At 45.7% G+C, this 14,649-nt stretch overlaps 2 protein-coding genes across 2 annotated transcripts; one reads left to right on the forward strand and one right to left on the reverse strand.

Annotated features, from left to right (window-relative positions):
- Nucleotides 1–8,898: 8,898 nt before the first annotated feature.
- On the reverse strand, nucleotides 8,899–10,485 carry LOC117640263. Its single transcript, XM_034376619.1, has 3 exons — nucleotides 10,362–10,485; nucleotides 9,663–9,977; nucleotides 8,899–9,340 (listed from the first exon to the last, which is right to left on the reverse strand). The coding sequence occupies exons 1-3, from the start codon at nucleotides 10,431–10,433 to the stop codon at nucleotides 8,999–9,001; spliced, it is 729 nt and encodes a 242-aa protein (XP_034232510.1). The 5' UTR covers nucleotides 10,434–10,485; the 3' UTR covers nucleotides 8,899–8,998.
- Nucleotides 10,486–11,262: 777 nt separating this feature from the next.
- On the forward strand, nucleotides 11,263–13,991 carry LOC117640264. Its single transcript, XM_034376621.1, has 3 exons — nucleotides 11,263–11,333; nucleotides 11,730–12,044; nucleotides 13,174–13,991. The coding sequence occupies exons 1-3, from the start codon at nucleotides 11,274–11,276 to the stop codon at nucleotides 13,513–13,515; spliced, it is 717 nt and encodes a 238-aa protein (XP_034232512.1). The 5' UTR covers nucleotides 11,263–11,273; the 3' UTR covers nucleotides 13,516–13,991.
- Nucleotides 13,992–14,649: the final 658 nt, after the last annotated feature.

Consider the following 14,649-nt stretch of genomic DNA (forward strand, 5'->3'; position numbering starts at 1 on the left):
GAAAGGTACTACAGTCATTTGGATCTCATCAAGACGTGTTTCGAGTACCAAGGGAGACTTGTAACACTTCTCTAAAATTGTTAAATTTACTAAAATTGAAAAATCGTTATAGATCCGACCAGCTTGGTCCCAACCCGCCGTTCACACGCTTAATCGTCTTTCCAAACAAGTATGAAAAAAGTGCTAGGGCAGTTTTCACCTCCGAATGTGCCGAGCCAGGTGGCAGCTCCAAAAAGGTGGAAAAGCAGAAGTGTCTCAAGTTACCCTTGCTGCACGCTCAGACCTATAGGTCTCTCTCTTGCTTATTGCGTTTTTTGAGCAAACATAAAATGTACTATTTTCTCCTTAACTATGCACAATTTCGATCGTTTTAAGGATATAATTGTCAATAGGTCATGTAGCAATTGAAAAGTACATTGCAAATGACAAAAAGTCCGGTTTAATGGGCTAAAAACATTATACAATGAACAAAATAGTGCACAGCCACAAAGAAAATAGTACATATTACGTTTGCACAAAAACCTTTATGGCAAGAGATAAAAAGTCAATACGAGTCTGAGAGTGTGTCTCAAGTTAACCCGGTTTACGGTAGCACCATGAGCTGCGAAATAACAACCTTTCAAAGCGCCGAGGAGGACATCTCGTAAATCACGTAGATCACTGGGAAAAAGTGATCCGATTTCGTTTAAATGTGGCAAGGGTCCTCCTTCGGTCCTCCTATGGTCATATTGCATCAGAATATTAACTCCCCTGCGATGCCAAAAACAGCAGTGAAGTTTGAGGCCACCCTGACGATAACTGTATTTGGGGTGATTTCTTGAGTATAGTTATCGGCACTTCCCGATTGAGGACAATGAAGAGGAATTTATGTGCACCAAAAGATGGGGAGAACACTGGTAAAACTAAAGCGTAACTCTATGCTTGAGTCAAGCATAAAGTTACGCTTGAAGACGTTACGCTTGAAATGAAGCATACTTGGGAAATTCCCCCATGCATTGAGATAGGGAGAATCTTGGCCGATGAGCCTGTTACGCTTGATTTCAAGCATACACTGATTACGCTTGAAAACGGAGGGTAATACTACGCTTCCGTTTTACCAGTGAAGGAACATGGCAAGGAGAATAGTTTTTTCCGGCCCACATTCACGAATTTAACGAAAGATTGAACCTCTGTTCCTAGCATACAAGATAAGAACGGGCGGCCGAAGCGGCCTCATTCTGCACTTTACAAGAAACATGGCTCTGTTGGCTGACATGCACAATCAAACGCGATGCTGTCTCGGTCATGCATGCTCAAAAGGTGTCTCTAGCGACCTGCATTGGCCGCATCTCTAAAGGACGGGTACGGTACTTGCAGAGCAGGACCCAATTGTACAACCGAGATGACGATAACTGTACCCCCGCCGATAACTGTATAGTTTACCTCATTATACTTGGGTAAAGGGAGCTGTCCCAATGGGTATCGATTCACTGATATTCCACACGCTATGAGTATAGCACGTATGGTGCGATGCAGCTTTTTTTTGAGCTGAGATATCGCACCATACGTGCAATGCCATAGCCATATTGCACCTTACGTGCGATGCGTTCCGAAAATGTCCTAGGATGCATGGGAATGGGGAGATATTGCACTTCATGTGCGATGCTTTTGAATCGCACCAATTGACGCTACACACACAGCGTTCGGATTCTCAGTGTTGAAGTGGCAAGAGGGCTTTGAAAGCTGCTCCTGGGAGGGAGAATCTTCGTAATGGAGATTGGTCGTGCCTCTGTGTCCGGCATGTTGGCTAAGGTCTTGTCAGGGGTTTGTTTACGTCGGCAACTATTGGGCCCTGCGCTGCAACCACGCTACTGGTAGTGCAGTTATTTATTCATTGCAGCCCTTCGGAGACAGACATTGTCACGTGGGTCATTAAACTATCGGGTGCGAAGAGGCTTCGCCAGGGAAGCGGCGCACTCGGGACGACTTCAAGTAATTGCGGTGCGAAGTACGTCAATGCACTGTGGTGAATTCCACGAAGCACGTTGACTTGTGAGTTTCCGACACAGATGGCAGTTCATGGCTGGCTTCCGGTCGATGCCTCCTCCGAAATAACCGGTTGTAATTCATGCATTCTCAACGCAGTTTTTAGTTTTACCCTCATTTGCTGTTTAAACTGCTCTTTAACAACGATAATCCCCAATTGTTACAGCGGTTGCTTTGTAAACTTTGAATTTCATAAAAATGGGGCAAAGCTACATCTTTAATACCTAGTTTTATGTGACCTGAGTGTCAACGACTGTTTTGTGATTAATTTTCTTTCATGTGACATGAGAGTTGAACTTGGCGAATAGCTGCATAGCTCGCCGGTTTACTACAATTGAAATGCAAAGCTTTCCACTGATCCCCTGTATCTTCCTAATCGTATGTAACCTTGTTGAGGAAGATTTAAGATCCCCTTTCGCGTACTAAAGTATGGCCCGAGTTGCCTATGAAAGCTAATCGGTCACAAATTAAAAAATAGAGGCGTTCTAAATGGCTCTTCTAGTTCCACCCACTATTCTTGAAATCAAACTACATTTGAGTGCAAAACCACGACTTCAAATTGTGTATGAATGACCACCCCTACCTTACCTTTACATCTTACCCTTACGTACTTCTCATACAATCATTATTAAGAGACAGTGATCGATTTCGGGACCAAATCAGAACGAAAAGTCGTTTTTCCCAGGGGTGTCCGAAATTACCCCAAAACACGGGGTAATTTCGGACACTGCTTCGGACCCTCCACTGTAAAAACGGTGAGGCGCAGATATTTGAAATGGGCGCCAAATCGATGCCAAAGGTGGGTGGATGATAAATTTTAACCCTCAAGTCCATGACAGCACCACAACTTTCACAATTTCAAAAAAACCTGTCAAAAGTGTCCGAAAATACCCCGTTTCACGGTAATCATTTCCTTGCGTCGCTGCCCTGCAGGCCGGGGCCATTCTGATCGGCGGCGATGTCGCTGCCGCCTCCGCCGGGCTGAGTGAAGATGAGGACGACGAGGACGAAAACGAGGGAGAGAGCGAAGGGTCGCGCGACAGCAGGCTGGGCGACGGCGAGGTCCGCATCCACTACAACAAAGCTGTCAAGCCCACCCAGGCGCCCGGTGCCAGGATCCTTGGCTACGTGTCGCGCAACCTGAAGCTGATGGGCCGGGCCAGGCCGCAGGGCTCCTACCACCTGCCCGGCTGGGGGCAGCGGGAGAACACAGGCATGAACATCACTCTGGAAGACGTGCAGTTCGCGTAGGCTGGCGGCTCTTCCGCCCGGGCAAGCTGTACTCGGGTCCGCCGTTGATTCTCGTTAAATTTACCAGTGAAAACGACTTTTGTCACTCCACTAACTCAAGTGTGTGACGGCCGGATTCCCAGTGTAGCATAGCATGCTTGTTGAAGCATGCCTGCATGTACACAAGATGCTGGAGCGTGCTTGCCAAGTGCAAAGTGCACTCCACGCTGGAGCGTGCTTGCCAAGTACACTTCACGCTGGAGCCTGCTTGCCAAGTACACTTCACGCTGGAGCGTGTTTGCCAAGTACACTCCACGCTGGAGCCTGCTTGCTAAGTACACTCCACGCTGGAGCGTGCTTGCCAAAGTACAATGGCCCGTACCAGAAAGTGGCCATGTAAAGCAGAGCAACAGTCCGGACTGTTGCTCTGCTTTACATGCTGAAGGTGGAGGATATCAGCAACTGTGTGCTTGCAGGCATGCGCCAAGTAACGTGCACTTGGCAAGAACGCTCGAGGGTGATTATCACCGTAGGTTGTCACTCGCGTTCCCCGGGGAAGTGCTTCTTAACTAGACCACATAGGATGTTGAAATTTGTTTTGAGCTCGCCCCTTGGGGTCCTTTATCACCCCCAATATTGAGTTTTGAGCTGCCACTTCTGAATCGGCCTTAATAATATCGAGAAGTGGTCAAAAAGTGAACTCCGTCCACTTCCCCCGCACCAAGTCGATTTCGAAAAGTGGTGTTTAACAACTTCCTGCGAGATGAAAGCAGACTTTCTTCTGACCAACATGAAAGAAAAAGTATGTGGGGTCACATCATCGGCCACGGTGACTTTCTGAAAGCAACAAGCGTGAAACAGCACGTCATCAAAATTGTTCCCCCAGTTTTCATGTGAACTCCGTCCACAGTGCTTATTTTGGCACCAAAATCGCTAAAATAGCTTTAATAACACGACCCGACTCGGGAATTGTGCATCTTTCTGTTCTCCATCCGCCACCACCAAAATCAGCTGGCTGGTGTTGCGCGAAGGGAGTCCAAGTGGAATTTAGTCTTCGATTCCGCTGCGAATGTTTTTTAAAACGAACTCCGTCCACCCCCTTTTCTCGAAAACCAATGTTCCAAAAGTGCCCCGATTTCTTCATAAGTTAGGTTTTAGTGGCCCCTTTGATAAGCGCTTGGTCGGAAGAATCGTATCTCAGCCTACACTGTTATTCCTGGGTGTTCAATAACTAAGCGCCTTAAGGCGTTTGCCTCAAAAACCTAGACGCCTTGATGCGCTTAGTTACTCAACGCCTAAGGCGTTTTGTTACTCAACGCCTAAGGCGTTGAATTACAAGACACCTTTGCTTGGCCTGTACCCACCACAACAGCAGTGGGAGTACTAATGCAATACAAGCTGCCTCTTTCCATTGCCTCAAGGCGTCTAACTACTATACGCCTTCCAAGGCGTTTAACTGCTAGACACCTTGGAGGTGTGCAGAGGCTGAACAGCTTGACTGTCTTTGAATACAGCCATGCCATCCCTTGTTTGAACCAAGGTGTTTAGCAGCTACGCACCTTTGAAGGTGTCTTACCATTAAACGCCTTGCAAGGCGCGCAGCAGTTAAACACCTTGACACAATGGGCCAGGGCAGCCTGCACTGCTAATGTATGCATGGAGATTTGTCCATATTTTTCCATTTGTTTTAATAAGCTACACATACCTGTCAAAAATTAGTTTATGATGCTGAGTTGTCAATATCCAACTAAGGATGGAGACGGCTGATGTCAATACGTGTGACCAAACCGCAGAATGTTTTTGTCAATGAATAGCAGTCATCACTTACTATTGTCCTAAAATTAACTTGAGTCTTATTGTTGGTTGCAAAGTAAATTAACACAAAGGCGGCAATATAAATTTGGCCTTGAAGGAAAGAAGCACAAATATAAGTCCTTTTCTCCATTGTGAAGAATCCACAATGGACCAGGCGCTGGTGAGGTTGGGCTGCCCCAGTAGATGGAGACATTTTCAGAGTTTAGAGGCGTGTCAACATATGTGACGCACTGTCACATCCCCTTCGTTCGATTCGATTCATGATTTCACTGCCACGAAGCGCTCAAATTCGTGTGCAACAGTCTGAAAACGAAATAAACCGAGCCAAGAAGCACACACGAACTCGCACGTTAACATTTGCGACGCAACAAACAAAATGCTGCCAACCTATGAAATGAAAAGAACGTCTGTTTTTTTTTTTCGTTCTTGTCTTTTCATTTCATAGGTTGGCAGCATTTTGTTTGTTGCGTCGCAAATGTTAACGTGCGAGTTCGTGTGTGCTTCTTGGCTCGGTTTATTTCGTTTTCAGACTGTTGCACACGAATTTGAGCGCTTCGTGGCAGTGAAATCATGAATCGAATCGAACGAAGGGGGATGTGACAGTGCGTCACATATGTTGACACGCCTCTAAACTCTGAAAATGTCTCCATCTACTGGGGCAGCCCAACCTCACCAGCGCCTGGTCCATTGTGGATTCTTCACAATGGAGAAAAGGACTTATATTTGTGCTTCTTTCCTTCAAGGCCAAATTTATATTGCCGCCTTTGTGTTAATTTACTTTGCAACCAACAATAAGACTCAAGTTAATTTTAGGTCAATATTAAGTGATGACTGCTGAGCGATTCTCACGTTTCGGGGTAGTTTTGGCGTCTCTGATTTGCCGAAAGTGAAAAATATCCAATTAAGTTTTTCTGATTATTGGGGTCCTGGATGATACTAGAGTTATGGCAATGGTATTTATAGTAAAGACCTTGTACTACCTTCCTAAAAACATGAGCCATAAGGTATTCCCACACGTTTTAGTGGGTGTTTTGATCACGGAAATTACGTTATCACGGAAGTTACAAAGTGTGAAAATCGGCTTTAACGGCTGACTCGGGCTTGCTGTGGCTTAAAAGTCGTTCCAGGGTCAAATGATACTCTAAGCCCGACATTTCAGCGGAAAATTTTTTCACCTAGTACTGCTGCAACATTGGGTAAAGGGTGCCACGGAAGTTACAGGTGATTGTTGATACACGCCATTTTATAATGCTCTAGCCCGCTTTGAGACCGTGTACAGCATCTTAGATTTCCGTGACCCATGCAATTATATCCCAGGGACTCCACTTTGATGGCTTGTGTCATGGAAAGTTAAAAGTTTGGCTTGGGGAGAAGTCCAGAGCTGCCTTTTCGAAATTAGTGTAGTGAAATTGAATTCACGGTGGACATTTTTCGTTGCAGCATAAGTACCTTTGAAAGAAGTCTGGCGCATTGGTCTTCGGTTGAAATTAGCTCGAGACATGCCAAGCTTCGAATCCCCATCGACAGTTGGCAGCATTTTCGAACCACACCGCCACACTGGGAGCGGAAAGTTCGAGTATGTTCTCTTTGGACAATCACGGAAGTTACATTTAGGGTATTCCAAACGCTACGTAGACCAATCCAACGCACGTGAACTTTTCGAAATGTGTGCGTTTAGTGGGCAATGGCCCTCCCTAACATCAGAAACAAACCCCATGTCGATATCTGCGCTCGTTTGGGCACAGGAGTCAGAAGAAACGAAACTACCCCGTAACGTGAGAATCGTTCTGCTATTTGTTGACAAAAACATTCTGTGGTTTGGTCACACGTATTGACATCAGCCGTCTCCATCCTTAGTTGGATATTGACAACTCAGCATCATAAACTAATTTTTGACAGGTATGTGTAGTTTATTTAAACAAATGGAAAAATATGGACAAATCTCCACGCTTACATTAGCAGTGCAGGCTGCCCTAGCCCATTGTCTCAAGGTGTTTAACTGCTGCGCGCCTTGCAAGGCGTTTAATGGTGCACCTCAAAGGTGCGTCTGCTAAGCCTGTAAGACAACCTTGCAAAGGTGCAGCTTTAGCTTGCTTAGTACGCCTTGAGGCAATGGAAAGAGGCAGCTTGTATTGCATTAGTACTCCCACTGCTGTTGTGGTGGGTACAGGCCAAGCAAAGGTGTCTTGTAATTCAACGCCTTAGGCGTTGAGTAACAAAACGCCTTAGGCGTTGAGTAACTAAGCGCATCAAGGCGTCTAGGTTTTTGAGGCAAACGCCTTAAGGCGCTTAGTTATTGAACACCCAGGAATAACAGTGTAGCGACCAGTGCGTGGCGAGATACAGTGGTTGTAAACGGTACAAGAAATGAACTCCGTCCACCCCTTTTCAAACTGCATATTTCAGCATAAAAATCAGGTTGTCCCGTAACAAGATTGATCAGAATGAATTGTGTCGTCACTTATATGCACTTAATAGGCACCACAGTTCCTCAGACCTGCATTTAAATCGTTTTTTTTTAAGGGGAAATGGCGAACATAACCTCAAATTGCTGTACGGCGCATGGCACCCATACACCTATGGTTGCCGGTTTGCCCGGCGCTTCTCTCTGTTCTGTTCAGCGCTGTGCTGTGCACTTAGCTGGGGATCATTTTACTTTCTTCCACTTCTGTTTTGACCACTCTTTGGCATAATCTACGACCGTTACCTAGCCTTAGAACTTGAAAACACAGCAATTTGAAATTTGATTATGAACTATAAATTTCTCCCAATCTTTTTTGGGCTGTCATTTCTAAACCCGTGGGCCGATTTCGCGGAGGCTACGTATTTTTACCCTTCTAGTAGTCCCATATCGCCTCCGTGCAAAAAGAAATTTTTTCGGGAACCTTTTATTTCAAAAGTATCCTCGGGCTAAAATGACAACCTACGCTGATAATCACCCTCGAGTGTGGAGTGTACTGGCAGGCAAGCTCCAGTGGGGCGTGTACATGACAGGCTGGCTCCAGGTGGAGTGTACTTGCGGGCATGCTTCAACCTGAAGCATGCTGTGTACACACTTGAGTTTGTAGAGCACGGGTTTTCCAGAAAACGGCATGCTTGTTTCTGGTGTACTTAAGGGCTCACTGGTTCACATTTCCTCCGCGATGGTTGAGGTTAAGACGGTATCGGAAGGCTTGAAGCTTGTTTCTAATTCTCAAAGCTCAAACAGAACTGACTGTCGTTTGCGAGCGTGCTCGTCGTTTTGTTTCGAGATCGGGACTGTTCTAGTCTAAATAATCGCTGGGGGATGTACTTGGCGAGTCACAGGGGAAACGAAGCAAGCGTGTTTTTTTTTTCCTTTTGGGAACATTCATGATGAATTTGTAGACCGTGTTGTGGAAACCCAAGGAATCATCGTGTCAACTTACGAAAGAAATCTTCTGTTTCTCTTTGCATATTGAAAAGCCTATGAATGAATGCGCACTTCATACTCAAACCGTCTTTTGCTGCTCTGCGCCATACTTTCACCCTGTTCAAAGTCTGTACTTCATTATACTCCGAAACGAAGCATGAATCGGCTTCTTCATTCATTTTTCAATATTGTGGAGCTTGCCAATAAACTACTCTGAAAGAAACTACGCATGAATAAGTCGATATCCGGTAGAAAAGGACGCCCTCTTTACCGAAGAATTGACTCTGCCCGGTAGTGTAGAGCTTCCCAGAAAAAAGAATGCTTGCGGGTCTCAAGCAACTGAAAGCTCAAAGAAGCAGCTCCAGAAGTTCCAATAAGGTCGGCAAGTAGTGTAATTTTAGACTCATCTTTTTTGTCATCAGACTTAGACCTCTGCGTAAAGTGAGTCACACGGTTTATTTTGGCCGTAGCAGAGTGTATCAGCACAGAAATGTACCGTTACAATGCTTGCGCACTTCAAAGTAAAACAGCTTCTCATCACAGAAGAGAGCCCTGCGCGGCGACGAGAAGCTCCAGCAAGTTCTTCCCAGCAAGGAGGGCGAACTCTTCGACCTGAGGGAACTGCTTGGCCGAGAGTGTTGTGATGTTCTCCTCCTGGTCGTCGACTGCTTCCGCAAGGAGGGTTGTGAATGCGGCGCGCAAAGCCTGGCGCACGGTCTTGTTGGACGCGGACGCTTTGGCTGCCGCTCCCAACGAGGCTCTGTACGCAGCGCGGTACTTGGAGTTGACTTCCACGACCCGGTTCTCCCACTGCCTGAGGAGGGCCATCTTGTTCTTGCGAAGCTGCTGGACTGGGCCTTCGGCGGTCGCTGCAGCACCCTAAACATCAAACATCGTGATAATGCTGTGTGGTCATGGCGTTTTCACGCTCACCTGGGATGAAGAAGGGTACGAAGGGGACCCTCAAAGGAGGATTCTGAAGGAACCTTGGGTGTAAACCATTTTAAGGGCCAATAGTAAAATAAAAGTCAGTTTGAAAATAGTCAAAATAACCCCTTTCCAGCAGCCTGGCTCGATCGCCAAAGAAATTTCCAATAGATATTTGGATAAGATGCTTTAATGCTGTCGCTTGACTCAGCCTTAGTCTAGTTTAAGTGTGTTGCCCCTTTAGACTTGAAATTTGCTAGTAAGCGAGAATTACCGTTGCTTTTGCGCGTTGTTGCAGCAAAGAGACATACTGCTGGACGAGCTGCTTGGCCTCCTGCCCCTGTTGCTTGTTGTACTTATCCACCTGCACGTCCACCTTCGCCAAGCTCTTGTTCAGCTGGGAGAAGGCGTTGGTGAGGGCAGTCCTGCTCTGTGCAGAGCTCTGCTTCTTTAGGAGAGATCTCTGCAGAGCCAGGACTCGCGTGCGTTGTCCGGCAAGCACTTTGGTCCACTGACTGGCGAATTTGCCCGGCAGTGCCGCACCAGAAGCTTGGACCTTCTTGACAATGGCAGTGTAGTCAGTTTTCTTCTGTAAGGATTCAGGAGACATCACAGTTTTTTGTACACACAAAATTTTTATGCAAATTTTGAGCGAAAAACTGCATGTTTTCCCCCATTTTTGTGCAAAATTGCGTACAAATTTGAACGAAAAGTTCGTGTGCACCATAAAGGGTGATGGCTCTTAGAAAATTCGTGCAAAACCAGTTAGTGTGCACGCAGTACTTGCTGGGTACAAAGCATGTGCGCGGCATGTGTGCAGTACTTATTGCACACAACGTCTACAGTTCAGCTGACAGGGTGCCTGTGTTTTCTGTATCAAACATGATAATGGTAACTTGCGCAAATATGAAAAGATAAAAAGTGTAAATGCATTCAGAAGCGGCACTCTCCGCTAGAAAAAAGGTTGCCTCACCTTCTGCTGTCCCTCCACGTGCGCCAGGCAGACAGCTGCGGCAAAGGCGACCACGACCGCCAGGCGAGCCATGTTGTCGGTGAATGAAGCCTTGGTCACGACGCCCACTTTAAATACGGATCAACAACGATCACTCTTCCGAAAGAATGGGGGAAGATTGTTTGGTGGAACCGGCGAATCGGCCTCTTGATTTTTTCAACTTTTTGTTTACGAAATATTAAATAGAAAGAGGTAAATCGTTGGCCAAAATAGTGTGTGAAACACATTTTCGCAGAAGGCTGCCGTCACTGATAGCCAACGAATGTGACGTCATATTCGTTCGAATATGAATTTTGTCACGTTCGTTACAATATGATGCCACATTCGTTTGAATGTTGATCCACGTTCAAACGAATATTGAGTCATATTCAAACGAACGTGACAAAATTCACACTGCAACGAATACGACGTCACATTCGTTGGCTACCAGTGGTTGCACAAGTTATTTCAAATAGAAATAGACACATTTCCGCACGCCTATTTTTAGTCACTTAACAAAAATGCGATGTGATGTCTACTCTGTGATGCATCTTCGAGACAGACTTTACCACAACTGACTAACTACTTGAGCTCGTCAAGTTCAGCACTTTTTTTAAGCTAAACTCGACATTGTCGCATGTAACACTCTCATCCCAGGAGCATGACATGACGTTGTAACGAGCGTGGCAACATGTCACGCTGTTTTACGCTCGTTTGCAAGCCAATCTGCCATAAACCAGCGTCACACAATGCTAAGAGAGCGTGAGATTTTGTCACGCTCATTTCAGCATGTCCTGCTCCTGGAATGAGAGTGTAAATGGCAGTGTATGTCGTTTCGCCCCCCAGCTATATAAGGGACAGGGCGCCTTGGCTCGCCTAGCATTAACGGACACCATGGCACGTATCACACTCGTGCTCGTCCTGGCCGCCACGGCCGCCACCTGCTGCGTCGAGGTGACGTACACGAGTCATTGTAGTTCTTCGTAATGCTACGTGTCCATTGTGAAAATCTTGGGTTTCACATGACGACAGTTTCTAACCTATATTGCCTTACAAGAATGTCATGAAACCAGATGGTGACATTGTTGTCATGTCATCGTGCACTAAGCTTTGATATATCATCAATCTATGATGAAATTGCAATCTTTTTAAGAGACATCTCCTACTAATGTGCCCCGAAGTGTCCGTTTCAGGGGCTTGAATAACATGTCACTTCTGAAAACAGAATGGCCGAAAGGTCATGAAAGAAAGTCCGCGCTGGATATGACTTGGCATGACCATACTTTTACCAAGATCGTTACGACAGCAATGGGGGGCGATGCTTTCACTTTTGATTGGGCGTTCCTTCAGGCCAAAACAGACTACACTGCTCGACTGAAGGCCGTTCAAACGGCTGGAGCGGCTCTCCAGGTGCAATTCAGCAAGCAGTGGACCGATGTACTGAACGGACAGCGGCAGAGAGTTGTCGCCTTGGTGACGAAACTTGTAAATCAACAAAAGTCACCGGAGGCAAAGACTGCTATGTCTAGTCTGGCCACCAAGATTTTCCAGAACCTGACGACCGTCAACTCCCAAGCAGATACTTTGAAGAAAGAGCAGGGAAAGGAGATCAACCGGCTTGTTCAGCAGTATGTTACATTGCTGAGCCAACGGATCACTGCCACGGTAAGATTTTCATGTCAGTAGTGACATACGAATCCTCCGAATTAAATCGAATCATGATAGCATCGATTCGGATCGATTTTGAAGCAACAGGTAATCAGGTTTAGGTGTGTGAGCATGCCATGTATACAGCAAATACTGTGTACACGCTATTTGTGCAGCAAATACAGTGTGCAGCGCATGCCATCATGTCATTGTCATGTATACTATGCCTATGATCACGTGTAGGATAGTTTATTAAAGTATGCATGAGCATGTACCCAGCAATTACTGCATAGTTTGCAAGTATTTGCTGTATACATGGCTATGCACCAGGGACCCTTAACTTTACATTTAACTAACACTGCTTTCATAACGTAACATAAAACAATGTTCGCTAAAGGTTAAGGGTACGGACTTATGAAAGTACTTGCAAAAGTATATCCACACAAATTCGACACATAAAAAAATAACCTACCCTTTTGAGAAGATGTTAGAAGTTAAGGGTAGTAACTTTAACTCTTATGATAACGTTATGATGCCCTCGAGGTAAGTTAAGGATCCCTGCTATGCACACTGTATTTGATGCATACATAGCACACTGTGGCAAAAAGCTACGGAATATTCTGTAAACAGCTTGTGGTAATTCTCCGTAGCCCCCTTATCAATATTCTCCGTAGGCTCTTACAGTATTTTCTGTAGGACCGCACAGTATTCTCCGTAGGACCTTACAGTGATCTCCGTAGGACTATACAGTCTTCCAGGTCCTACGGAGAAGACTGTGCGGACTTACAGAGAATACTGTGCGGCCCTACGGAGAATACTGTAAGAGCCTACGGAGAATATTGATAAGAGGGCTACGGAGAATTCTGGCAAAAAAATTAACAGAATTTTCCGTACCTTTTTGCCACAGTGCATGTTTAATGTATTTGCTGCATATAAAGCATATCTACACTATTTGCTGTTCATAAACTCTGTACATATATATTAGACGTGTACAGAGTATATGCCATGTAGCAGCATTTACTAACCTCAACATGATCACAACAGGCATGGACACATGTACATGAACTGCAAACCATGTGTACAGTTCAGCTGACAAAGTACAGTCGCCCCTGAAGAGTCTATTCGGAGTTGTGCTTGTGCGTTCCAGGGAGCCGCGGCTACCGACGAGGTCCCCATTCAGAACCTGCGAAAGCGCAAGAGTACTTGGCTGGCGCTGTGGGAGAACCGGGTCATGGACATCAACGCTCTGTACCGCGCGTCGTACCGGGACGTTTTCTCGGCGGCCTCCAAGGCGGCTGCCTCCAAGCCGGCCGTGCGGCAGGCCCTCCGCGCCGCTTTCGTGGACATCCTCGGGGAAGCGGTCGTCGGCCAGGAGGAGAACATCACGCTGCTCACGGCCAAGCAGTTCCCGCTGGTGGAGAAGTTTGCTCTGCTTGCGGGGAGAGTTCTCCTCGAGCTGCTCGTGACGGCGCAGGGCGCTGTGTTGTGAGCGTCATCTGCACACTCTGAAAACCTGACTGGCTTTTCAAACAAGAGCAGCTTGTTGTAGCAAAGCATTTTGAGCATACGCATACATACTGTTACAAGGTAAAAATGTCATCATGCACATACCAATTTTTCTGTAATTTTAACTACTCAGAAATATTGTAGTTTCATTGTGGTTTAACTGTGCTAAAAGTACCAGTTATTTCGGAAAACTATAGTTTTTGGGTATAAAAGTAAGAGTAAACAGTAGTTATGCCACTGCATTTTGTAAAGTACAGTTTGAACTATAGTTTCACTGCAGATCCTTCCGACCGGACGCATGTAACTAACTTAACAGTTTGTACGTTACGTATGCTCAGAATACTTGGTCAGGTTTCCAGCATGCAGCGAACAGAACCGAAACGGGGAACAGCAAATTAAGTTGTTCTTTTATATATCGTACAGCTGGATCCCAATTTAATAAATTTGATCGAAATGGGGCGTTATATTATTAATTTAAAAAAAAACGTCTCTTACAAGTGTGAAGTGTCTCTGCAATCAACCAGAACCCATTAAAATATCACTGTTAAAAAAATCCATCTTAATTTTAAGAAACTTTTTTATGAAGCAGTTTACAAAGACTCTTTGGTAGTAAAAGTAATAAACTTTTTCTTCCTAAAAGTGAGAACCAAATTTGAAAAGTAATAATCTGTTCCTTAAAAGTTGTTTTTGCATTTGAGAAGAATTTAACATAGAGTAGTGAAAAATTGAAAGCCTTATGTTCGTTACGAGTTACACGTGGTAGTAGTCGATTTCACTGCCAAAATTGCTTGGAAGCGTGGTTGGAACTCGGTCTCGAACCCGGAATTCCGGATTACTGCACTGCGACGCTACCAACTGCGCCACGGGTGAGCTCTGCGAGGCGGGCTCTAGGATGTGGATGACTCCAAGCCTCTCGGCGGAGACTCCGCTAGACAGCGGAAGCGCTCATCCAAGGGCCTCCAAACACGACTTCACATGACGAAGATCATCCGAATTGAACACTGCTCGGCTCCTATGGGTCCATAATGAGTGTGCTGCGGGTCAAAATGACCGTTAGGACCTTAGCAACACGCTCGCAAAAAATCACGCTTTTTATATCTTTTGCCGTTTTTTTTTC

The sequence above is a fragment of the Thrips palmi genome, unplaced genomic scaffold (assembly GCF_012932325.1).
Source record: "Thrips palmi isolate BJ-2018 unplaced genomic scaffold, TpBJ-2018v1 HiC_scaffold_12, whole genome shotgun sequence".
NCBI classification, from domain to species: Eukaryota; Metazoa; Arthropoda; class Insecta; order Thysanoptera; family Thripidae; genus Thrips; species Thrips palmi.